The sequence below is a fragment of the Psittacula echo genome (assembly GCF_963264785.1).
Source record: "Psittacula echo genome assembly, chromosome: 9".
Classification (NCBI taxonomy): Eukaryota; Metazoa; Chordata; class Aves; order Psittaciformes; family Psittacidae; genus Psittacula; species Psittacula echo.
In genome coordinates, this window is record NC_137745.1 from 1,992,500 (window position 1) to 2,017,930 (window position 25,431).

At 45.8% G+C, this 25,431-nt stretch overlaps 1 protein-coding gene across 1 annotated transcript in view; it reads left to right on the top strand.

Annotated features, from left to right (window-relative positions):
- Window positions 1–10,158: 10,158 nt before the first annotated feature.
- The window catches only part of SYNPR (synaptoporin), a gene marked incomplete at its 3' end in the record, with an annotated part of 107,565 nt that continues 92,292 nt past the window's right edge, over window positions 10,159–25,431 (top strand). Inside the window, exons 1-2 of the mRNA XM_080625445.1 lie at window positions 10,159–10,278; window positions 10,388–10,453. Of these exons, the coding sequence (XP_080481571.1) occupies window positions 10,261–10,278; window positions 10,388–10,453 (84 nt within the window). The 5' untranslated portion in view covers window positions 10,159–10,260. The remainder of the gene's footprint in view (window positions 10,279–10,387; window positions 10,454–25,431) is intronic.

Consider the following 25,431-nt stretch of genomic DNA (forward strand, 5'->3'; position numbering starts at 1 on the left):
CCACTAGTACACCACACAAAGCCTCATCCACCTCTCTCATTCTCCCCTCAGGCACTATATACAGCCTTCCTCAGCCCTCACTAATTGACTTACTGATGTCTCTGGGAGGAGCTAACTCAATATAATCCCACCCTTCAATAAAGCCCATTTCTTCAGCTGCAGTATCTGAGGGTTTTGTGCCTGCTGTGCTTTTCTGTTACTTTTCTTGTTATATTTGTGCTTTTAAGATCCTTTTTCATTATTTTTTCCATCCTACTTTTCTATTTCAGTTTCATGCTGTTTCTTCTGTTTGGTAACACCCTTTCACCATGGCTTTTGTGTTAGTGGTGTATCTGCCCGCTCTCTGTCCTGTAGGGTCTCCCGGTGTTTCTCTTTCCAGTAAAGAAGCAAGGATCTAAGTTCTTTGAAACAAAAGGCAGTCAATTCCTCTGCAGCTTCAGGGACTGTGGATATTCGGACAACTCTAAGAGCGTATTTCTAACTGATGGGAAGGCTAGTTTATCCTTATAAAAACTGGGTGGTGTTTGGTATGTAAGACTGAAACACTGGCTGGTTCTTTGTGCTTTACAGTGCCTAAAGAAAAACTTCAGGAGCAAATTGAGAGGAATGGCTTTCCCCTTTCACCCTGTCCCTGTGGCAGAGGAGAGCCTGGTCAGGGTTTGACTACTTGTGAGGATTCAGGCTCTGCTCTACCTTTGGAGGTACATGTGAAGCTGTGTAGAAGCTTTAAATGCAAGTACCTTGTTTGAAATGAGGAGGGAGCAGGGTCTGGAAGCCCTTGGTGGGGAGGAGAGGTTTCAGTGCTGTCCATCTCGGTCTTGGGGGGAGCTGCACCCCTCCCTGGGGATGCTATAAGGGAAAACGAACTCCACAGGCCGTTGGAATGGGCATTAGAGGTTGCTGCTTTTCCTGTGTGTGTGTTCAAATCTTACCACTAAACCTTGACAAAAACAAAAAAAAGCTTTTTTTAATTAGTTCAAATTTGATGAAACACAAATTTAAAACCACCCAATCCTGGGAGGCAAGAATGGATTTCACTTGTCAACAGTGCTATAAATAGTACTTCAGCAGCCAGCATGACTGCTGCAACAGCTTTAGCCAGATTGCATATCGAAGGAAACTCGGATCACTTAGCGTGAGAAAGCAATGTTAATTGTTGTGAAAAGGAATGTCTCCAGTTGCTTTTGGTGTTTATCTATTGCTTTAAATCACTCTCTTTGACAGGTAATGAATCTTCTGTTTTGAGGTGTTACCAATAATCCGACTTCAGCACACACTGGTGAACTATTCACACTGTTAGCTAACCTTCCAATTACATCCAGCAAAGTTCCTTACTAAAACCTGAAAGTTTCCAGCACCGTTCTTTACTCAACCCCAAAACTTGACAAGGCAGTTGAGGAAACAAAGACAAAGTGTGCATAGGGGCTGATGCTCAGGGATGTTATAGGCAGTATTAGAGATCTGTAGGTTCTTGCTTTCCCATAATCTGTAGTCCTTTTCATCAAACGTGTAGTCCATTTTTTGCTTCTTATCCCCAGAAGTGGGATGTAAAGAGGTGCTCATTTCCTAAAAGTTCCTTGAAATCCTGTTGCAGATTAAGGGAACTGGTGCTATGCTTAACTCTTATCCATCCACCAAGTACTAATTAGGTGCCTTTTACAAGAACATCCAAATGGGTTACTGTCTTTAACACCTTCAGTGCTCAGGCTTTCACCAAAGAAGCCTGCTGAGTGTTTTGATCTTATTTGGAGCATCCCCATCGCTGCTGTGACCTTGCCCAGGCTGCACAGCAGATGATGCTTTGCCTCTCATCCTGGCCTCAGCTGCAGCTCTGTGCTCGGGGCACCCTCTGGAAAGGATGATGTGAGTTTGAACTTTCCCTGGCTGCAGAAGAGACTGAATTTTACTCCCGTGCTTTGTGTGAGAGCTCAGACCAGCAAGCAGCAGGGTAAAAGGCACGTAGCAGTTTTAACAAGGAGCTGTTGTCACTCTGAAATGATGGGCACCAGTTACTAGCTTCAGGCTGTAGATGGATGTGGTGTTACATGGCTATTCCTTGGAGAGCAATGGCATTCGGGATGCTTGCATTCTTATTAACTACCTTGCACAGCCAGCTGTGAAAAAATGCCTTCCAACTTTCAGGGCAATGCTGGTGTGAGTTTTGAGGCAAATAAATGCTCCCCTAGCAAGAAAAGAAGAGAGAAAATACTTCTTGGGATACAAATGTGCATGCTGCATGCCTACCTCCTCCTTTTCTAAGGCTGTAAGTGGTGTGCATTTCCTTTATACCAGTATTTAGGGACATTGTCTGGGTTTGCAGTATTTCTCGTCTATTCCTGGAGCTGGCAAGGTGAATCCTGCCCACCGCTGGCGAACCCTGGCCCTCAAATCCCTTACCACGAAAAGAGCTTTCCTCCTGCAGCAAGGTGGGTTTAGGGTTTTGTTATTGCTGTGGTGCCCTAAAGGGGCAGTGGGGAAGGGCACAGCATGTATGTACAGATATGTCCCTCATGAGGGTGGTACAGCTGAGAGCATCATGTCCATGCAGGATATGGTGCAAGCACCTTCCTCCGAGGTTACCCCAAAGCAGCTCTGGTTTGTGCAGCTGCACCTCGGAGCCAGAGCACTGGAATTATTCTCCTCTTCCTTTAAGAAAAAAAAAAGATAAAATCTAGCATTTAAACATTTGCTTTGGTAAAGGATGAAATGGAAAAGTAGGTCGGGTTTGAAGGATCCCAGCCCTGACAGAGTCCTTTCCAGAGCTTCAGACCCAGGCTTTCGGAGGGAGACAGAACATGACTGCAGCGGTTCTCCTCATGCTCATTTGTGCTCTTTGTGTTCTTGTGTTCCTCTGTACGAAATCACCCTCAAAATACCCAGGATAAAATTATATCCCCATACTTTTCAAGGCAGGATTTGCTTGCCAGCAATATATTTATGAACTGAAGGTACCCCTGTTCAGTTCCTTTGAAACTTAGCTGGGTTTTACCAGGAAGCAAGGTTATTTTTGTTGCTTTTAAATAGTCTAAGCTAAATTAGCTGGAACCTAATTACAGAATGCTTTCGATTAAAGCCAGACAATGCACAATGGAAGCTAGGATCAAAAATGACGAGACTTGATGTCAGTGACGGATTAAGAAGGAAAAGAAAACTGACGGATTAATTTTAAACATCAAATCAGGATTGCACTTTGTACATGGAACAAAGGTGGCAGCGAAGTCAGGCATACCTTTTAGACTCAGAGAAACTTGACTTTTAGTTTCATTTCATGGGCACAGAACTGAAATCCAAACAGAAACACCAAAGATGATTTCTGCAGCTACACTTGGAGATTAGGAGTGAAATAATTGTAAGTCTTACATGAGATCTAGAACTCTGTTGTAGTTTAAGCCCAGCCGGTAACTCAGAACCTCACAGTCGCTCGCTCACTTCCACCCTTCTTCCCTGCTCCCCACTCCCAGAGGGATAAGGAGGAGAATCGAAAGAGTGTAACTCCCATGGGTTGAGATAAGAACAGTCCAGTAACTAAGGTATAACACAAATCACTGCTGCTGCCACCAATGATAATAATGATAAGGGAATTAACAAGGGAAGAGAATACAACCGCTCACCACCTGCTGACCGATACCCAGCCGGACCCGAGCAGTGATCTGGGCCTTCCAGGTAATTGCCCCCACTTTCTATACTGTGCATGACGTGCTGTGGTATGAAATACCTCTTTGGCTAGTTTGGGTCAGGTGTCCTGTCTCTGCTTCCTCCCGGCTTTCCATGCCCCTCCTCACTGGCAGAGCATGAGACTGAAAGTCCTTGGTCAGAGTAAACATTACTGAGCAACAACTAAAAATGTCGGTGTTATCTGTGTTGTTCTGAGGCTAAAGTCAAAAACACAGCACTGCACCAGCTACTAAGAAGGAGAAAATGACTGCTACTGCTGAACCCAGGACAGTATCCGCCCCTTATTCCATACCCTTCACGTCATGCTCAGATCCCATAATTTAAAATGTACCTTCGCTTTTTACCTCATATATATATACACATATACATTCACAGAGAGATATCATTCCTTAGTCCATGGACCAATCCCTATAAAGCTGCTGAATTCATCCAGTCCATGCTGTCAGGCTTTACCTCCTGTAACAGTCTCTCAGGGCAGGAAAGATGGTGTGTACTGTTTGATTGTCGCCTACTGACAACACTGCTGAACTTGTCACTGCTGAGCTCATCTGGTTTCACTGGAGTTTATTTTTTGTTGGGGTGATGATCAGAGGGAAGTCAGGGTCAGCTGATGGTGATCTGAAGACAGTTCTGTTGCTCCTGCCAGCTTTTCCCATGACTTTATTCTCCGATGACAATATTGACAGCACGTATCTTCTTTTCAAGGCCCAAACTGGTGGAGATGGGCATTTAGCTGAGACCTTTCAGGTCTTTAAAGTACCGTCTCCTGAGATAGTCTATGCTATGGATGCATGGAGCCTCTGGACCAGTCACAATGGGGTGCTTTTGCCACTCCTTCTCAGTCACACTGATTTCAGCCTCCAGTACAGTCAACTCTTGGGGTCCTCCTGTCACTCCAGAAATACAAATGGTTCCAGCCCTTGACAGCTTGATGGCGTCAGGGTACACATTGCACCAGTATCTACTAAAGCCTTATGCTCCTGTGGGTCTGATGTGCCAGGTCATCTGATCCGCACAGTCCAGTAAATCCAATAGTTCCCTACCTCCACCTGGCTGGAGGCAGGGCCCCTCTAATAGTGATCATAAGATTCTCCACTTAGGTCTTGTAGAAAGGGACTAGAATTCCTTATCACAGAAGTTGCAGTAAAATTAGCTCTTCCACTTCCACTGGGAGGCTGTTCATCGAAGGCTGGAGCAGCAACTTTCTTGGGAGGATCATCCTTGACCGTTTTTCTCCTCTTCAATTCACGCATCCGTTCCTCCAGGGCTGAGGTAATTTTTCCATCCCACTTTCTCATGTCCTCTCTGTAATCCTGCAGGTAAAACCATAGTGTGGCCCGTGGCATGTATCTCCTATATCTTCGAGCAGTAGGATGCCTTTTGTTAATAGCTGAGATGTGGGTTGGTACGCGTGGGGAGCTGGATAGATCGGATAGACCGTCTCTCAATTGTTTGAATTCCATGCCTGAAATGATGGAAGGGATGCTATTGTCTTTGAACTCTCGGAGTTGATGTGTTGCTTCATCCACTGTTGCTGTTGCTGCTTCACTCCAGGTTATTGCTGCCAACGAGTGGGCATATGATGATGGCTCACTCTGTGTAAGTTTCTGCCACATGGGTCATGTACCTTCGACTTCATCTGGATCTATGGGTGCATTCCTGTCATCTGGCTTGTGATAGATCATCTCTAGAATGGCTGATTCCCTCAGGGACTGGATAGATAGCTTGACTTGTAGACATGATACTTTTTGGTCAACATCAGCTGTGCAGCCAAACAGCTGGCTGCTTGCCTTAATCACTGAACCTTTAGAAAGTGCTCCATAATTATTTTCGTGCCATACTCTGCAAATAACCCTGCTTAAAGAAATTGTGCATGTTGCTAGAAAAACAAATGCTGGCTCAGCAAAGCTCCTCTGAAAAATACTTTTGTACCTTCAGCTTAATAATGAGTGGCCTCGTTGCTCTGCTAATTTGAATCCTGAAGACTTTTTATTGTCTATCTGGCAACATATTGGGATATGCATTTTTTTCCCAAGCTATTTTCCTCTGAAACAAGCACGTGTGGGTTTCTATATACAGACTTTTGTCAGCTTCTGAGGGTGGAATATGGTGCAGTACTGTGACATTTGGTTTTTATTGACCTTAACATGTAGTCAGAGAGGATTGGTGTATTGATGTCCCTATCCTCTGGACAAAAGGAAAAATTGGGAAATGAGGTTCCTTAGGAAATTAGGTTTATTAAAGATTATATATAGGCAGGGTTGCAAACCTAGAACTTGAAACCAGAACAAGGTGTGGGAGGCTTGTGGGTGCTGGAAAATGTGGAGCAGGGATAGAGACTGGTCCCACCTGTGGTGCCTGCTCACATGGAAGGCAATTCCTGGCTCTCCCAAGGCCTCATATTTTGTTGCTTATCTGTGATTAAGTTTTAGAGTGAAGACATGAAACAAATGAAGGCAAGCCATGAAATGTCTGGCAGTTGGCATTAGGATGGGAGAGTGGACTCCCCTGCACCAGGAAAAAGTGAAAGCTTCCTGGTGCAGAATATAGCCCTGGGGGAAAACAGTATAACCTAATCAAAATGACTGGTGGCTTTAAAAACAACAGAAAGCCAAGAGATGGCACTGAGCTCTCCCTTTCTAGGGATAATGTATTGCGAGCTAATTTGATGGAGACCCCAAGAGGATGGAATGACCCTCTACAGTGCGGATCTTGAGAAGAGTGACAGGTAGAGTGTGAGACTGAGGCCTGGCTGGAGCTGGGAAATCTGGTGTGGTAAGCACCATATGGTCCTTCTAGCGCCTGTGCGAGACCTAATTTCCACCCCCAAAGGCTCACAAAAGAAATAGCACTGATGCTATCACCAGTTGCCTTAATCTTGCTTCAGACCGGGTGTCCCCACCGTCTGGTCCCCCTTGCTGCAGCCCAAATGACCCATGGGTCATAAGCTTTGTGCTCTGCCCCAAGCAAGAAGAGAAGCATTTTCAGCTGTTTACTGTTTATTGGGGTGCATGCCTATACCTGTAAGTGTATTTGGCTTACATTTAATATCCAGTCCAGCAGCATGAGAGATCATTCCTTACTATTTCCCCATGAGCAGATGGAAGTAAGATTTAAACAAAAAGGTGTCCCAAACAAAGACAAATCCCTGCTGTCCTCTTTCAGTCCCTCAAGGTTGGTATGGCCATGCAGCATCACTCCCATCCCTGAAGTCAGTGTCTCCTTGCAATGCCCATTTCTCCATTCCCACAGGGACAATTTGAGCCTGAGCCGTGTGCTGGCACAGCCATCCTTGCACTGATCTGCTGCTTGCATTGATCTGCGGCTTTCAAGCACAGTGTGGGCTGCAGTTCGTGCGTGCGGAGCAAAAGGCTTAATTTAGTTGCCCTGGTACTCGGAGGACACAGGAAACTATTTGCCAAAATACAGGTTCGGTCAGGTTAGAAGTCTAACATGTATTTTTCGGTAGAGCTCTGAAAGAAAACCTTTCCAAGGTAAGAGTGAGAGGTAGGAGCCTCTTGATGCTTTTCCTGCTGATCTGTAACATCCAACAGATGCAGTTCTTGCATTTGCCATTCATTAGGGAAGCTTCCCACCTTCTGTACCCAAATGAAAAAACAGGGTATGTGCTTCCTAGGGACAGGAAAGAAATCACCGCTTGTAGCTGGACAAGATGCTAATCCTGAAATGAGGACTTCAGCTTTTAAACTTGTTCTATCAGGATTTGTGCCAATTAAACTGATTTCCCTGAAGAGGAAAGAGCACTTAATCGATAATGTCCTGTGGGGCACTAGCATTGCTGCTTCGCTTATGGCACTGGTGAACTCTCTCCAAGGAAAGGAAAGGGCAGGAGGCTCCTGTCTTCAGGGAGCACAGTGGGTGTCCCTGTGAAACACCTCAGGTCTCTCCAGGCTATTCTTCGTTCATCACAGAGATTTGTAACTGTACCTCTATGGTGGGTTTTGATTCATGCATGTCCAGAACAGTCATCCAGCTGTGAGAACAGTGAATATAATTTAGTATCTTGGTATACAGCTTCTTGCTGTACCTCCAGTAGTTGCAGACATATCTCTGCTTGTTTGAATGTGCATTTCAGACTGTGTTTTATTATGTGGTATCAAAAGAAGTGTGGATCTTTCATGTCATTTGCAGAGCAAGGTTTTGAAACTTGAGCACTGGGAAGGAGTTAGCTTTTGCTTCTGAGCTAACTGGGACCATGTGTAAAGCGAGCAACTGTGAAAGCCAAAGAGAGACGCTCTGCCATATTGAAGTGCAAATGCTAATAGATATTTGGAAGACTAATAATGACTAGAAAAGGAACTGACTATAAAACCGGGTTGCTGTCATGGTCCTGGAAAGATTTCCAGCCAAAGAGGGAGCTGAGGTGGGGATGGCTGAGCACTGAAGAGCACCAAGCCAAAACACAGCTGGAATGGAAGAAAGGGAATGGAAAACGCAGCATGAGGGATCTCTGGTCACTGCTGCAAGCTAGAGAGCAGTGGGGAAACCATCCCAGGCTTTTAGAGAGCCCAACCTATCAGTGGTGAAGGCCTTAGAAAACCAAAAGCAAATATCGTTATCTTTGACAAGTTAAGAATACTGAAGTTCAAGTGCTACTACATATCTATAATGCTATAATGAAAGGTAATTACTACAGGGTGAGTGAATTAGGCTTCCAGTTCTCCATGGCCATCAATGGGGATTTGGCGTATTTTTTCCCAGAATATACTACTAAATAAAATTAAGGGGAAAAAATTCTCCACCTCTTCCCAGCCAACTGCTCAGTTATGCCTTTATTAAATATTTCATTATTTTCTTGATCTCTGGAGGTTTTTGAACTCCTTCAGTACATCCACAGCTGCAAGTCCCTCCATGAAAGAAACCTCTTAGAGAAAACAGCACGAGAGTTACAGCAAACCACAAGCAATGAAACTTCCCACAGCTGAAAGCTTTAGTAGTTCTTGTGTCGGCACAAATTAGAGCTGAGATCAGACACCAGAGCTGGAATCTCTGCAGGAGGGAGCACAGTTACCCTGCTCCTCTTGGGAACCGAGCTAATCTCTTCCTCAGGTGTGAGCGCTGAAGGCTCGCACTGACCTGGCTCTGTACCATCTGCACCGGTGGAGACGTTCTGACTGGAAGTCAGAGGGATATTGTGTGTCCCTGCCCGCTCTTGCCTTCGGGAGACTGGGAAAAGCTTTGTCCCTGTGCCTCTGTGAAGGGCTCAGCCTCCCATAGCGCTAGGCCACCAGCAGGCAGCTGCTAGTATTGCTGAGAAGCGTTTGGTATTTCCTAGACGTTATTATTTAAATAAATAAAAGCTTGCTTGGTAACATTCTGTAAGGAAAAGTTCTCTGGTTTTATTCATACCCCCCACACACACACATTTTTCTCTCCTATGGCAGAAAAAGGGCATGAAACACCTTTTCTTGAAAAAATACAATGTGTTTTCAATTCTGACCTCAAAGCTGGTTTTGGTGGGGTTAAAACTTGTTTCATAAAAACACATCTGGACCCTGTCCTATTGCTGCTACAGACCTGAGCTGGGTCTGTTGCAAATCCATGACTTTGACACAAAACCCCCTGCCTCAAATTCCAGTTAAACCTTCACAAATTCACTCCCCCCCAGTACATCTTGTTTACTCTAGGAAGACATTTGGGTACTATCGATTTTTTTAAAACAGAGCTTCAGTCTGAGCAATGCCTTATTAAACTTTTGCAGATCGCTGGTTCCTTACAGGGCATAAAAGCTTCAGGTATTTTTTAGGCAGATATTGTAGTCTCTGACCTACTTAGGTTCCAAATCCTATTTGAGCACTGGTGTCCTGCTGGTGGCACAGCTGGTTGTCAGGGTGGCAGTTCACTTGAACATCTGAGTGTTTGCAGAGCTGCAGACCGAATCCAGTTGCTGGATGTGTGCTGTTACACAGGGTGATGGGTTTGTGCCCTCTGCACTTTGCTGGGGCAGGACCTTGCTTCATCGCAAAATCCTCATGGTGATGCTTGAATGCCATGAGGATCTGGAAATGCTGTCAGCAAGCTAAGGCAGCACAAGTGTGGATGAACACAGGGAGCTGCTGCTCCAGCCAGGCTGTGCCACCCGGGATGTGTTATAATTATTAAGGCTATGTTGGGGGAAAAAGGCCAAAACAGCGGTAAGGCAGAAAACGTTCTGCTGTCAAGCAAATGCTACAGAAACAAGAGGAGGGAGTGCTCTGAGATCTGTCTAGCCGAGCTGCGCCCTGCTGCCGCCGACCCCGGGGAGGGCGAGAGGGGCACGAAGGACAGGATGCAACGTGGTGCCATCCCCATCGCTGCTGCTGCTGCTGCCAAGAAAACGTTACCGGTTCCTCCGCAGGCGGTGCAGGAGCCGGGTTATTTTCACCTTGTTTTTCGCTTTCCTTTTCCTTCCTGCCCCGGAATAAAACAATCATTTAACCCCAGACTAATGCCGGTTTAAGAAGCGGCGGGCGCGGTGCGGGGCGGTGCGGGGTGTGCGGGGCCCCGCCCGGCTGCTCCGCCCGGCGTGCTCGGGGGCGGCTCCGCTCCGCTCGGCTCCGCTCGGCTCCGCGGGGCTGCGGCGCCATGGAGGCGGTGGACCAGGTGCGCGGAGCCCCGCGGGCGGGATGCGGGGGGGAAGCGGCCGGGATGGAGCGGGGGGTGCGCGGAGCGGGCAGCGGGCGCGGTGCTGACTCGCTGTCTCTGCCCGCAGCTCGCCTCCGCGGGCACTTTCCGCGTGGTGAAGGAGCCGCTGGCCTTCCTCAGGGTGCTCGAGTGGGTGAGTCCCGAGGGGGGGGTCGGGCAGCGATTCGGCCGCAGGAGGGTTTGGGAGGGGGGGATACCCCCGAAGTGCGCCCCGCGGAACAGGTGGGAAAAGGTTGGGATTGGGGCTGGGGGCTTGGTTTGAGGGCTCACAGCCTCCAATGATGTAGCCGGGTGGGTTGGGTGCCGTGTTTGTGTGTATCTGTCCCCTTCTCTCCTCCCCCCCCCCACTTCCATCTTTGCGCTGGATATAAACCATTTATTCTCTTTTAAACGGGAGGGTTGAGGAGGGGGATAATCCTCATTATGCATTTAGCAAACTTGTCTCTGGGCCGAGCCGCGAAAGAGGCAGATAATTGGTTTGCGGAGCAATGTCACTGTTTGTTGCTCTGATGCTCATTCGTAGTGAAGTCTGCAGGTCAAATGACATTCATCGCCAGTAGGTCTGCGGGAGGAGAGAGCCTCTCTGAACGGAAAGTTCAGAACATGTCATGGAGGATTAATCACATTCCCCTAACGCCGGCTGGCTGGGGAATTATGTAAGCCGTGTATTTTGGGGGTTGAGTCCCCGTGTGGGTGCGTTTATCCACGTTCCACCCGCTGCAAGGAGCTGGTTTGATGTGCTGCGGGCAACAGCTAACACCAGACCCCATCTCTGCCCATGTTCAGCAGCTCCTCTTCACTGCTGGGCACCTCAAAGCACCAGGTCTGGTGGAGCTGGGTGATGAGGATGTGGTGGTGCCACAGGCTTGGGATGAGGTGGCCCCGCAGAGGGTGACCTGCTTATGCAGCACGGACAAGGTACCTTGTGTTCCTCACCCAGAGCTCCCCCAATCCCACCTGGTGCTGCTGCTGCCATCTCAAAGAGAAGTCAGGACATCCAGGGGTTGAGCCCTGGACACTGGTCTAAGGGTGCTTCAGCCACTCTGCATCCCTTGCTGCGGAGCAAAAGAATTGGGAGCAAAGCTATTTCTATGGCAAATAGGTGCTGGGAGAGTGGTCTTTTGACTATCTGCCCTGTGTCTAATGGTGGTTGGGAAACGAGCTCCTCCAGGAAGGGCTTTGGGGGAGGTTGTGCCCTTGAGGAAACTGTTCCCTAGTGAGTGTTGGCATCCTCAGGACAGCAAGTGGGAACTCCTCTCTTGGCAGTTTCCTACGTTTGTAACTTCTTCCAATGGCCGAATATAAAAGCTGCTGTTGTCATGGTTGAAAGCCACATGTAGAACTCTTCTGGCTGCTCTATCCGCACATTGCCTGTTTGTGTACATATGAATGCACATGTGGCTGTATGTAAACAGCTCTGCTGCCATGGCTGGGGTGTATCAGTTCTTGGCCATAAGGGAATGCAAGAGAAGGGTGCAAAGTTTGTTAGCATTTAAGACGGTCTGAGAAATTACTTTTTCCCCCTTTGGCATCTATGTGTAAGTAGATTTAAGCAGGTTATACTGTGTGGAAGATTTGGGGTTTTGTTGTTTGTGTTTGGGGTTTTTATATTCTTGAAAGGCTTTTAGGATTACCCATATTCCAGCTCCATTCACTTCATCTTGTTGCTTCCATCATCCTTCTCTTACCATGCCTACCAACTGCTACCCACCTCTCTTTACCATCTCATTTCAGCTAAGTGCCCATCTCTCCCTCAGGCTCCTTTCATCCCCCTAATTATCCTTTTAAACTTTAAAAGGACACATGCTCCAGCTGATTCTGCATCCACTTCCACATTCCCCCGGCAGCCTCGCAGCCACGGTGTGCTTGATCAGTACAGTCAGATTACACTTCCTAACACCTCCCACTTGAGTCCTAGATTGCATCTGCAAAGAAATAAAGTTCATAGCCCAGCTGGTGGTGCCGTGATTCAGGGTGTTGGGTGGCTCTCGTGCTTGGAGGGAGGCTTATGGTGTTGCAGCATAGACAACAGAGGTATGGGGGTTCTTCAGAGAGGTTGGTGGTGTGGAGATGGTGTACAGCCCTGAACCTTCACTCTTATCCCTTGGGCAATTTGGTGGTGGCTTAGGGGTCAGCATGTCTTTATTCGTAAACCTCTTGTATTCTGGTGCTGATGGAATCTGTGTATTGATGAGTGCAAATGTTTGCAAGTAAACTGAAGCGGCAGCAGGTTTCTCAGGTGGGAACATGTATCCATTGCAGAATTAATCCATAGGTGTGCAAATTCCAGTTTGCCTGAAGTCTGGCTCAGGCATGGATCATTGTCTTAAGGAGCAGGGACTTTATCTGACCTTTTTCCGTCTTCTGCTTTGGCTGTCACCTAACACCCCAAGAGAAGATGTTGAGATAAGACTGATTCTTCTCAATATTCACAGCACTGTGATACATTTTCATTGGTATTTCCCATGTACTTTGCACTCTCATTTTCAGCCGAGAAATTGCATTTAGAAGCCTTTAAGAGACAACATTGGCTCAGACCCAGGAAAGGTTGAAAGAAAGGAGAAAAGGAGGAAAGAAAAAGAATCTGGTAGCAATTAAGCAAGAGTTGCAATTTTTGAACTCCACCTTGGTAATAGGCTGTGTACTTGGAATATGTGGATCACAGGTCTCGGCTTGGAAAACTGCACACACAGCTGTACAAGATAGACCCTGATTTTTTTCCAGCTTAGAGTCAGCTCTTGCTTCATGATATGTACCAGAGGCAGGGAAAAGCTGTTTAAAAGCTGTATTTGTTCTTGGTCTTCTTTATTGCCTTGGCTGTTACTCCACAGATCTTTGCATGAGAAGAGGGTGTCCTTCTGAAGTTATTTCTCATGTGGCACTATGACCAGTTGCAATGTCACAAACACTATTACAACTTCACTTGAATAGAGGCTCTCCTACACACATACCTGACAATAATGAATAAGGAAAGATGAAAGAGAAGAAATGTGTTTAGTCGTTTCCCTGGATTAATTTATGTGAATCTCTGGATGTATTTAGATGGCTTTTATTGGGGTTCACAAACAGTGATTAAGACGAGCAAGTTTCTGCAGTCATTGCCTCTTTGGAGCCCTACAAGAGAGATGAAGCCAAAAAGCAGGGCTCTGCCCATTCCAGTGATGTATGAGCTACCTCATGTATTGTTTTATCCAAATATTTGTCTGAAAATGGCAACTTTGTGTCACTAGGCTGAGGTTTGTCATTACTTCTGCTACTTTCTTGCAGTGCTTTGCCACAAACAACTTCCCCCCTGCAAAGCAGCCTGTCCCTTTCCAAGGTAAAACAATGGGAGCTGCAGCGATGTCTGTCACATCTTTCCTTTGTAACTAGCACAGATGCAGGAACTCCACCAGTTGGCAAACTGGGAGGTGCTATGATTGCCTTGCTGACTATCTGCTGGTGGTTGTTTTACAGTTGCTCCCTGCTCTGCCAGCTTGCAGCCCTGTCTAGGCACAACAGAAGGGGTGTTTTGGGTACAAAGACCATAAAAGTAGCTCTGTCTTAAGCCAGTGCTGCTTGTGTCGGGGCAGAGGTGAGTTGTTTATGTTGTAGGACAAATCTTGTGGAGACTGGGGCTGTTCTTGATAAGATGACTTGGACGTGGACATTAGGATGTTCAGTGAACCCAAATGTGTCTGAAGAGCTGTTTTAAGTCTTGCCTTTGTGCAGAAAAATACATTCCAGGCCTTGCGTGACTCCATATAGTCACTGCTGATGAGCATCTTCATGGGATGCACCAAAGATGTCCAAAACAGTGCAGGGCATTTGGACAACAGCCCCCCACTCATTTTTGGTGGCAACCTGGAGAAAGCAATTGCAAAGTGACTTGGAAATGTGTGTGTACATGGACCAAGCTAACCTTGCTTTGCTTCCTTGCTTGCATGATGTGATTGTTTGACTGCTGAGCTAGGAAAAAGGCCAGGCTGCTGCTTCGGTTGTATAGATTCTATATATATGTAAGAGTCAAGCTTGCTTTGATTATTTACATTCTGAAAGGGTTAGCACCCCTCGCCTTGCAAGCAGATGTGTGTTTGGAAGGCAGAGGGAATCAGTCTTGAAAGACTGATAGCAAGTCTTGTCTTTTGTCCTAATGCTGATTGCTCATCTGGCCATGGAGCACGTTTGTTGGATTATATTTGCATGCATATGAATGGACATAAGTAGCTGCATGCTTTCAAGTGTGTCCTAGAAAAGCTTAAATATCTTGAGACGCTGAAAATAAGTGGGGGAAAAAAATTAAGAAGGTAATGCTTGCATGAGGCATGTGTGATTAGTAGCTTGCTCTGTATAGTGTAGTATGGGCCTGAGATATTTTCATAGTTGCTTGAGACTCTTCATCACATTTGCTTGTGTGTGTCTGGCTTTTGCTTAACCAGAAGGCTGCTGTCTACTCTGACATGGGCAGAGACTTCAGGCGATGGAGCAGGGTAACCTTGCTAGAGCTTCGTGCTCCATATGGATGCAGGGCTTGGAAGAGTTGAGTGTTTGATCTTCTCTACCCTCATATTGAAAGAGAAGCCTTAATGAAAAGAGTGGTTCTTTCTGCTTGCTGAAGTGGCTTATGCAATGCCAGGATCAGATGCTGCATTTAGTGTTAGGTCTATTCACCCTGAGGTGTAAGGCACATATACACATGTAAAAGCTGTACTGTTGTCTCTTGGGTTTTTTTGATGTCTGCCTTGGGATACAGGTGTCTATCTGTTCTTCGAAACCTGGTGCTACTGACTACCTCCAAGATCTTGCATGTGCAGTGCCAGGTCAATGAAACATGTGCCACTTAATCAAAAAATGTAAATCCATTTCTACGGTATTTTCATATTAGAAAGGTAATTACCATGTAACTAACCCTTCTCTGTAAGCTGCCATTAATTGGATGATTTCTTATAGGCAGCTTAGCATAACACATGCAAAATACACTGCAGCTCTCTACAGATGAAAACTGCCTCAGTGAAATAAGAGGATGTGAGCATTCAAGAGACCTGAGTCCTCTGTATTGGCTTTACCAGCCCTTGTCATTGCACCTACAACTTACAAACACATATTGGGGCATTAGTAACCTGCAGGCAGGGAGCTCTCTTGGACAAGTATTTTTATTAGGAAGAAGTGGGAGGTGGATTTTGCCATTTCCCATTGGACACAATAGAACCTGATGTCTAAGATCTGATAAGTTTTTGTAGTCTTGTCAAAGCCAGGTGTGAAAGCCATATGCCACTCTGTCAGAGGGACTGGGATAAAGGCAGCAGCAGCAATAACAACACCTATGTTGTATTTTACCTTGTGGTTATAAAGCCTCAACTTCTGGGAGTTTTGTGATTCTGAAAGCTTTGGCTTTGATAAGCCATATGCCTTTGGATCAGGGTAACAGACGAATGGAAGCCCTAAAGATTGAAAACCCAGAACTCAAGTGAAAGAGCAGAAAGTCTGTCTTATGATCCCATGGTTTTATACAGACTGCAGAGCACTGACTCCTCTGCATGCTCCTCACATGCATGTTTATCTGTGTACAGATCTTGATGGAAACTGTGAACAATGTTGTTCCATCAAAATGTTGCTGTTAAATGGTACAAATGCTGATACAGGCAAGGAGGGAATGAGAAAGGTCAGCAATGCCTGACCACATTGCAGATAAATGATAACTTTCACCAGGAAAATGCCTAACATTTTCTACTTAGTCCCACATTGTGATCACAGAAAGGTTGATTTTAAAAGGGCGCATAATGATTCATTTAAATCTTGATGATTCTCTAGCAGCCCAGAGTGGGATCTGGTATAAAACAGATAGGATTTTAGTGCATATGGTTGAGCTACAGTGCTCCAGGAGGCAGGGCTTTGGGGGTTATGTACTGCTTCTATGGAAATCCCAGGGTTAAACTGGTTAAATCTCCTCATGGTAGGAACTTTTGATGGCTGGTGTCATCCAAGTGTAGCTGTTTGAAGCAGTAGGAATAAAGATGAGGAGAAAGACTCATTAATGCTAAATTTGATTATATATGCAAACCAGGTTTCTATGAAAGGAAGAGCAAAAATGATCTGACTTTCAAACTAGCAAAAAGATGCATGGAGATAGAGGGCTCTGCCATTAGACAATACACAGTTAAAGTCTCCTTGCCAATTTTTATGAGGGAGATGTTTCAGTCATCACTCCTGTAAATCAGCATCTGCATAATCAGAGCCGCGGGTAAAAGCCCTGCATGTTGACATCTCTGGATTCAGTCTTTGCAGTTGGGGAGGACAGGATTCAAAGTGCTTGTGATAAAACCCTTTCATTCACTATGAGTGTGCTGAGGCGCTGGCACAGGGTGCTCAGAGAAGCTGTGGCTGCCCCATCCCTGGCAGTGTTCAAGGCCAGGTTGGACACAGGGGCTTGGAGCAAGCTGCTCCAGTGGAAGGGGTCCCTGCCCAAGGCAGGGGGTTGGAACTGGATGAGCTTTAAGGTCCCTTCCAATCTGAACCATGCTGTATTCACTGCACTACATGTGAATGAAGGGGTGGGAGACCTCCTGTTCCCTGGCTGAAGTCTCCACTCTGCTCCGGAGACCTCCTCTTGATGTAGGAGGAGAGAGGCAGAAAGCAGGTGATGCTGAGCTCTGCACAGGGCTGGCAATGGAAGGCAAAGTGCTGAGGCCTCAGCTCTGCAAGCACAGCTTTCTCCTTTGGCACCAAATAAAAGTGGTTAAGTGGTGTTCTGGTCCTGGGGTGCAGCGTGGAAAACAGCACTTGGCCTTCTGTCTGCCCGTCCAGCCTGGCAACTGCCCAAAGGGGTCTTAATAGTTTTTACTCGCAGGGGGGATCTGCAAAGTGCTGTAAGAGACATGATGGAAAGGAGCATACAGTGTGGAGGTGCTGCTTTTAAGGTGTTTGTTCAAAGTGGCATATGTACTGTAAAGTGTGGCATAGTTGCTAAGGTGACGGCTTGCTTTTTGGCAAAAGCAAAAGAATACTGAATATAGACAAATTGTAAGCTTTTGCTTTGTTTAATTTGCACAGTTTTATCTCCAGGCCATTGTAGAGACTTCTTGGGTTTCTCTTTGGAAGCAGTATTTTCCCATTCAGAATGCTTCACTCCATTAGCAAATCTAATATTGCTCCCCATTCTTAAGGAAATGCTTAAATTGCATAAAATGATGGGGTTTTCAATGATTATAACTGTACACACAAATTATGGCATTGTAAGGGTTTGGTAATGGCATTCACACAAGTAAGGAAGTATTCTCTAAGAACCTTTTATATAAACAACAGATATTAGGTGTTGCCTGTGGATGTGGGCACATTCCCGAGTGCGCAGCCTGGAGGATTTTTGTGTGCAGTATTTGCATGCATTTGCAAAGTGCTCCAGCCTACACTGAAATGCATGGTGAGGTGAGAACTCCTGTCAGTCAGGCTCAAAGGCTGGCTATGGTGAGAGGGTGTGAAGCCAGGCAGGGAATCCAGCATCAGACAGTGTGGTTACTGCCATGGCTGAGTATTTTCATAATGCTGCTACAGAAGGGGGATCAGCAGAGGATTAGACTGACATGGCCCCTCAAGAGAGGGGATTTTCCACGTAGACAGCCATATGTGGCAGGAAGCAATGTTATGGTCTTCAGTGTGGAGAGGAAAGAAGAAAGATCTCAAAAGCTAATGCCGACTTTGGTCCTTCAAGCAGTGGGGTACGTGCATGATCCATGAGAAATGGCCAGGAAAGGCCAAAGTAACATACTCATTGCCCTTTATTGTTTTACCTTTCCTGTCTTTATCGTGTTCTAATGGATGGATAAACATGTTTCTCTGAACGAGCTGTTCTGTCTGTGTCTTTTCCAAAATGCCTTACCATCTGGGGAGAAGACTGTTTTAGAGGCAGAGCCTGTGGGAGCTGGTGAGCTAATGCTGTGGGGAGCAGCAAATGCTGCAGCCTGGAGCTTGGGATAAAAGCTGGGGGGAGCTCTGTGGACTCCTGTTCCCCGATGAGTGCTGGTACAGATGCTTCAGTTTGTCAGTGCCATTGCCAAGGCCGAAGTTGGTAAGGGTATTTTCAAAGTGGTCAGAGATCATGATGCCCTATACAGGGGGCTTTTGCCAGGAGAATGGGGATGTCTCTTTGTTAAGAACACCACAACAAGCATCCTTGGCTCTGAGATCTGTAGGGATGTTGTAGTCTCCTGTTTCTCTGTGTTAAAGAAGCAGGAGAAATACTGTAGAGCAGGAAGATATCCATGAGTTATACATTATCAGATGAGAGGGGAACAGTCCCAGCACCACTGTCAGAAATAAATCTAATTTGACTGTCTTGCAAAACTCTCAATTTGTCAACTTGATCTTTATTCCATGAGAAATACCAGACCTGCTACATACAGCCTGACTGAGGTGCTCACGAACCTGAAGTATTGAGGGTGAAATTCTGCCCGGATGATCTCAGAAAGAAATGCTAACTAACATTGGCAAGATCATAGATACATCAGGAAGTAATTTATAGTAATAGCTCTTCAGTAGCTCTTTGAATTTCAAAAGAAGTTTGTTGTGTCTGTCCTCAGTCTTCACTTTTCCTGTTGTTAATTCTCTGCTCTCCTGTGTTATTTCTCAAGTGATGCTTCAGCTCAAATCCTTTGGCACTTGCACTGTTTGACACTGCATGTTTGACACTGCATTTGCAGACCTTCCTAATATTAGGTGAAAAGCCTCTGTGGCACCCCAAGTAGTACTATAGAAGCAGCAAAATCTTCCTTTCTGGGTTCCCAAAAGCCAAGGAGATGAGTGGCTTCTTTGTTCAGCCTCCCTGATGTGGGTCATATTATGGCCTATGGCTGCCTTCAGCATCCAAGTCAAAATACCCCAGGATGTCAGGAAATATCTTACAATTTAATGAGCAAACTTCATCCTCTCTTGGACTTTTTGAAGAGCAATCTTCTCCCTGGCTGTGTGCTGGAGGTATGCTTGAAGTAAAAAAAGAGAAGTCTCCCATCTACATGCAAGTTTAAAACCATGTAGTTCTTTATCCCTGCTACTCCTTATGCAGAGTCTACGTTGCACAGAACCCCACTGCTGTGCATCAGTTTTTCACCCCACTTAGAACAGCCTTCATATGGAGAGAGTGGTGGCTGGGAGCAATTGAACATGGAAAGGTCACAGCTCCCTTTTAGGACTGTGAGGGGAAATGCTGGTGGGTCTCTATTATTCCCAACCAAATGGAGTTAGGTTTGATGCTGGAAACTGGCCTATTACTGCAGAATAAGTATATTGCAATTATTATCCTTTGGAGTTGAGTAGTTTCTCTAAGTGCTTTTATAGAGTCTGTGCTTGAAAGGCAAAGTAAGCGTGGGATTCCCCCACCGCCAAATCCAGCAGCCGATAAATCCGGTAGAGCTCTCCAGATTGCCATCTCCAAGGGCAGTCAGCGTGCTGGAGTGGAATTAAGTCCCAGTCTGAAGGAATGTGCCTGCCAAAAAATTAAACAATGGATGCCTTCCTGTTTAATTTTAACATTTTAATTAAATTCTTTGCTGCTGTGCACCTTTGATCTCAGTGAGCTGATGTACGCGGTGTCTGCTGTTGAGTCGTAGCAGTGAGTTGTTCTAATCTTGCAAGCAGATGTAAGGGTGCATTTGAGTGTGGATGAAAGTGCAAAAGCTGGGCACTGCCAAGTACATCGCAAGCTGACTTTTCCAACTGGTGACCAAATGGATGTGTAGAGGGAGATTACTGATGAGTATGGCTCAATAGAGCTCCTTTCTGAATATATTCTCTCCCTATTTTTGATCTACTTCTGTGAATGGTGCTGCAAGAAGAGTTTGCTTGATGGAATTGCTCACTGAGAGGACTGAAGCCAGGAGCTGAGATTTTACTGCTAAACAAATTCAGTTTCAAGTCGGATGATTAATAAAGTTTGATCCTTTAGAGAGCTTAAGCAATGCTGTGTGGTGTTGACTGGGCACAGCTATCGATTAGTTCCATCCAAGTGCCCAGCCTGAGATCATTAATTGCTGTTTTCTATGCAGCCATGCAAAATGTAGGTACCGAGCAGCATGTAGCCAAGCAGCCCCACCACAGCTGACTTCCAAATGTGTGGAAAAGTCTTTAAATAAAGACATGGTCACGCATTGTTTCCGCTGCACTGTTGGTTGATAGTCTTCAACGATGTTCGGAGGAGGTAGCAAGCTGGGAGCAGGCTGTATTTTCATGGCCATGAAAGGTGTTGAAGTGAGTTTCCTTGTGTATAATAACCTGGAACAGGTGACTGAGGAGTGTGTGGAGCATTTGTCCTTTGCAATTTGGGCCGTACCTAGATGTCAGTAAAGCATCTGCGATTGCTGCATCAATAAGTCACTGGTAGAGCTTGATCTGGGAAAAGGCATTTCATTTCCTTGGGGGAAAAATAATTTTCAATCTAAATTTCCATTGAAAACTGGCATTCTGGTGAGATTGTGGAGCCACAGAATGGTTTGGGGTGGAAAGAACCTTAACGATCATCTAGTTCCAATCCCCTGCCATAGACCAGGTTGCTCCAAGCCCCATCCAACCAAGCCATCCAACAGGCGTGGGGCAGCCACGCACAGGCAACCTGTGCATATTGTCTATCCCTTATTTTAGTCAAACACGCAGTTTTTCAGAGGCAGCACAGTCCGCTTCACAGAGAATCACTGAGCTGCCTTCATAACAACCCTCCTTGTTTTGCGGCGTTGTCTCCGTGGGCTGTGCGCGTTCCCGCTGCTGCCTTGCAGCCTGTCACTCGTGGCAGGCGGCTCTGCGGAGAGGGCACCCGTTCCAGCACAAAATCTGTGCCTGTCCAGATTGCGTGGCCCTGGCAGGCAGCAGGAGCTGGCTTCGCAGTGGGCTGACATATGCAGGGGACGCTGGGTGCGCCACACGGCAAAGCCTCCGCTGCCAGTGCACACGGTACGGCGCTTCCCGGCGAGGGATGGTACTGTGACAAGGAGCTCTTTGCCTGCAGTCCTGCACGGCCCCGCAGCACTCCCCGCTGTGAGCACCGAGTGCTGCCACTGCTTTATTCCCCTTTTCTTTTTCTCACCCCATTCATCATGGTTTTTTGCAGCGGAACAGCAGCAACACGGGACTGTGATAGGGCTTGCTTCTCCTGGTGGAAGTGAATCAGCACAGCTTTTGTTGCTGAGGAGTTAACTAGAACAGCTCTTTCTGTCATATACCCATGGCTCACTCTTAAATAAAAAGACGGAAAACTGTTTTTATAAATGTGCTCATCAGTGCTGGCCACCCATGGGTGCAGTGTTGGTTGTTAATGCAGCTGAAGAGCTCTGATGGGGCTAATAAATGGGGTTTTTGTGCAGCTTATTTCCCCCCAAAGTAGTGACTCAGCAATGATCAGGCATCTCTCATGGGACAAACAGTTCCCAGCTATTCCCAACTGGCAATAAAACCTGTGTGTCACTGGGCTGCCAGGAGGTAGGGCTTGAGTACCCCACATCTGTATTTCTTCTGCACAGAGAGATTGCTAAGCATATTCTGGGTGTTAGGACAAAAGTACTCTTGCTTGGTTTAAAAGAGATGATTATTTTTTTCCTGGGGATTTTTACACTCCACCCCGTGATGCGCTTTGGGATGCATTCAGCTTTCTCTTCTGAATAGGGCTCCAGATGATGGAAATAAATTATCATAAATTAGAATAGATTGCACTCTTCAGCATCTCTACATCTGTCATTATGTTTCTTTAACAGTTCAGTTTAACATTTATACACACTCTGACAGCAGCTACTGGTGTGTATGCTATAAATATTGGCTTGGAGAAGACATTAATGGAGTTTAGGTAAACGTTTGATGCCGCGAGATTCTGTTCCATATGGTGGTACACAGCGAAATCGTATTCAACGTGCCATGTATAGCGCTCATGTATTCTCTATAGACTGGCCTCTTGGAGTTTCATAAGCTTACCGTGTTACTAAGAAAGCACAGGTGCCTTCAAAGAAGAAAGTGAGTTTCTTGCAGTCTAATCTGCTTTTCACCACCTGTATTCTTTGTTTAAAGCCAACTTGTAGTGTGTATGGATGGGAAGGGCTCAGAGAAAACAGAAATCTTGCAGAAGCAGCGGTCAGGTGTTAAGCAATGAGCTGTGGGAGCTTTCTGCTTTGAATGTGTGTGAAGAAAATCCATGTGACTTTCTGACCAAGACGCCGTTTCATTAGACAGTACCTAACAGAATAAAAGCTTTGCATGTTGGCTGGTCATGGTTGCTAAACCCGAAATTTGTGACTCTTAACCCCTGATGAAACTGTCACCAAAACTGCTTGTAGGAGCATGGACTTTGAGGAATCTGGCTTGCAGGAGGACAAATAGCTGAGAACATCATGGCAAGAGGCAGGAAGGAATATATTCTGGTCCCTCATGTTCCTTCCATAGATCAACAGGATTTGGATGTCTCCCACAATTTTATTTCATTTTTGTTTTGTTGGTTTGGGTTTTCTTTATTTTGTTGGTTTGCTAATTGCAACGCCTTGGTTAGTGTAGGTTGATAATGTGGCTGCTACCTTTGCAGTATTTCTCAGATTTAGAAACATAGAATCCCAGACTGGTTTGGGTTGGAAGGGGCCTTAAAGCTCATCCAGTTCCAACCCCTGCCACAGGCAGGGACACCTTCCACTAGAGCAGCTTGCTCCAAGCCCCTGTGTCCAACCTGGCCTTGAACACTGCCAGGGATGGGGCAGCCACAGCTTCCTTGGGCAGCCTGTGCCAGTGCGTCACCACTCTCACAGTAAAGAATTTCTCCCTTATATCTAACTTAAATCTCCCCTGTGTAAGTCTGAATTTACCCTGTTTTCAAGGTAGCATAAGGGTAAGCAGTGTGTTGTCTGGCTTGGCACCACAGAGGGGCATTTGGGGTACAGCACTGGGGCAACCCAGCCTCTGTGCCTGATGTGGAAACATCTGGGTTGTAGCAGCCCCGAGGCATATCTGCAGCAGAGAGGTGGCTGTTTCGTTTGCCCGTGTGTAATGCAATGTAAGTAATGAAGTAACCATAATGTACAAACTGGCTCAAAGCAGGGCAATCTGAAGAGAAAGTGCTCTTCACACTGTAAATTGCTAAAGGTCTTTATGATGCCAGTGAATTAAAAATCTGAGAATTAAAAACCCTCCAGTGCTGCAAGTTCAAGACGCATCTTTTAAAAGCTGCTGGTGGGGAGGGGAAGAGATAACATATCTGAATGGAAATGTATTTAAACTCTGTGTCTTGTACAGTTCTGGGTTACTGCAAAGAAAACAGTGTATTCCGTGTTGCATAGACTGAATGGGTTTCTGTGATAATGTTTCCCCTTTCGATCAGAATCATTAGTGAAATCTAAAGACCTTTGCAAGTACTTCTTTTAAAAGAAGAAGTTGCCTCAGCTGTTCTGGTGATGAACTCGTGCTTATCCACACTGGTGGTACAGAGGAGCCTGATGCACCTCTATGTGCGTCCAGCAAGGCACAAGGCATCCACAGCCTCTTTCCACCCGGCTGGGCAGAGCCCCCTCTCTTAGCCTTTCTCAAGTTTCCAGGTTTTACTGCTGTTCTGAGTGCTTGTGTGGTGGTTCTGCCTCAAATTCCCTCTTCTTTCTGGCTCCTGCAGGAAAAAATGCTTTGCAAAACCATTAGCAGGATCCTTTTGCCCAGAGCAAAATCTTGCCCATGGTTTTCCTCTGAAAACCTAGTTGTCTCTGAGCTTGCGGCTGGCATTTATGTCTCTTGAATGATGCTATAAAGGAACTAAACTGTATTTAAAGAAAGACAGCCTTTATCATTCACCTGATATTAAAGACATTTTAGCTCAATCAGCAAGATTTCATGGTGAGCCTTGATCTAGCAGGAAACCCTTCAGTCTTCTTGAAGCTGAAAGAGAAGCTGCATTCCAGGGAGCAAGTTCAATGCAATGAAACTCTGTTGTTGTTATTTGTTGTATTTCTTTCCTGCATCTTTTGTCTCTTTGAGGCCTGGACACTCTGGGTGCAGTCCATACGAGATAGCTTTGACAGCCATGGGTTTCTCCTTGATGCCCTCATGCAAGCTGGTTGAATTTGAGACGGGATGTTGCAGCAGGAGGAAATTCATGTGAACAGTTTGCACTGGACCGCTTGTCATGAGAATATCTCCTTGAATTGCATTTTTTTAATTTAGCTCTGATCTAGGCTGTGAAGATCCTCTTGGGTGGAGGGGAGAGAAAAGAGCCCTTATTCCAAGTGATTTTTTTCTTTTGCTGTCATAGGAAGTGGGCCTATGTTCTCCTTTTTCAATAAATCTGCCAGGTTTTAGCTTTCCCATATGACTGACATTCATAAATCCCAAATCTATTTCTCTTAGGCTTTTTGTCCCCGTCGTGAACCTGGAGATGGTACATTCCCAGTTCCTAGTGTCACCGGTACCTGGCTGAAAGGCCCTTCAGGGTAGGACGGGAGGAAAGGCACACTTCTTGCACTCCAATCAGTGCTGGATCTCGGTGTTTAAAAATATCACAAGTGAAAACCATGGATGTGAGTCATACAGAAACCACCCTCCATAGCTCAGGGAGAACAAATATCAGAAAAACACATTCTTCAGATGTTTCCTCCTCCTGAGAAGGAGCCACATCTAAGATTTGTTTGAAGTATTCAATCATAAACATTGGTCCCCTGCTGTCAGAGTGACCACTAGACACAGAAGACGCCTATTAAATGCTAATAGCTAATACTGTGCCAGAGCTACATCAGACATGACAGTCTGAGTGAGCTTTGCATCAAGAGAAAAGGTGGAGGAGGCTGCGACTTCACTTTTTGGGGCAAGATACTCCAGTGATCACATTCTGCAGTAAATGTCTCACTTCTGGAAAGATTGGTTCTCATTTTGGACCTAAATTCTCATCCACATCTAACATCTCTGATGTCGTATTCTAGGACAGCATATCTGCATGCTTTTGGGGGAGCTAGCTTCCTTTTCAGTCATCCCCTTTGTGCCTCAGCAGTTGGGAGACTGTGGTTTTGTATCAGCTGGCGTTAATGGTACGTTTGAAGCAAGCATGTGTTCAAATGCATATGCATTTCTCTGTGTTTTTACAAGATTAATATTTTAAAGGCTATTCAATACAAAATTGCTGAAAATTATTTAAATCTGAGA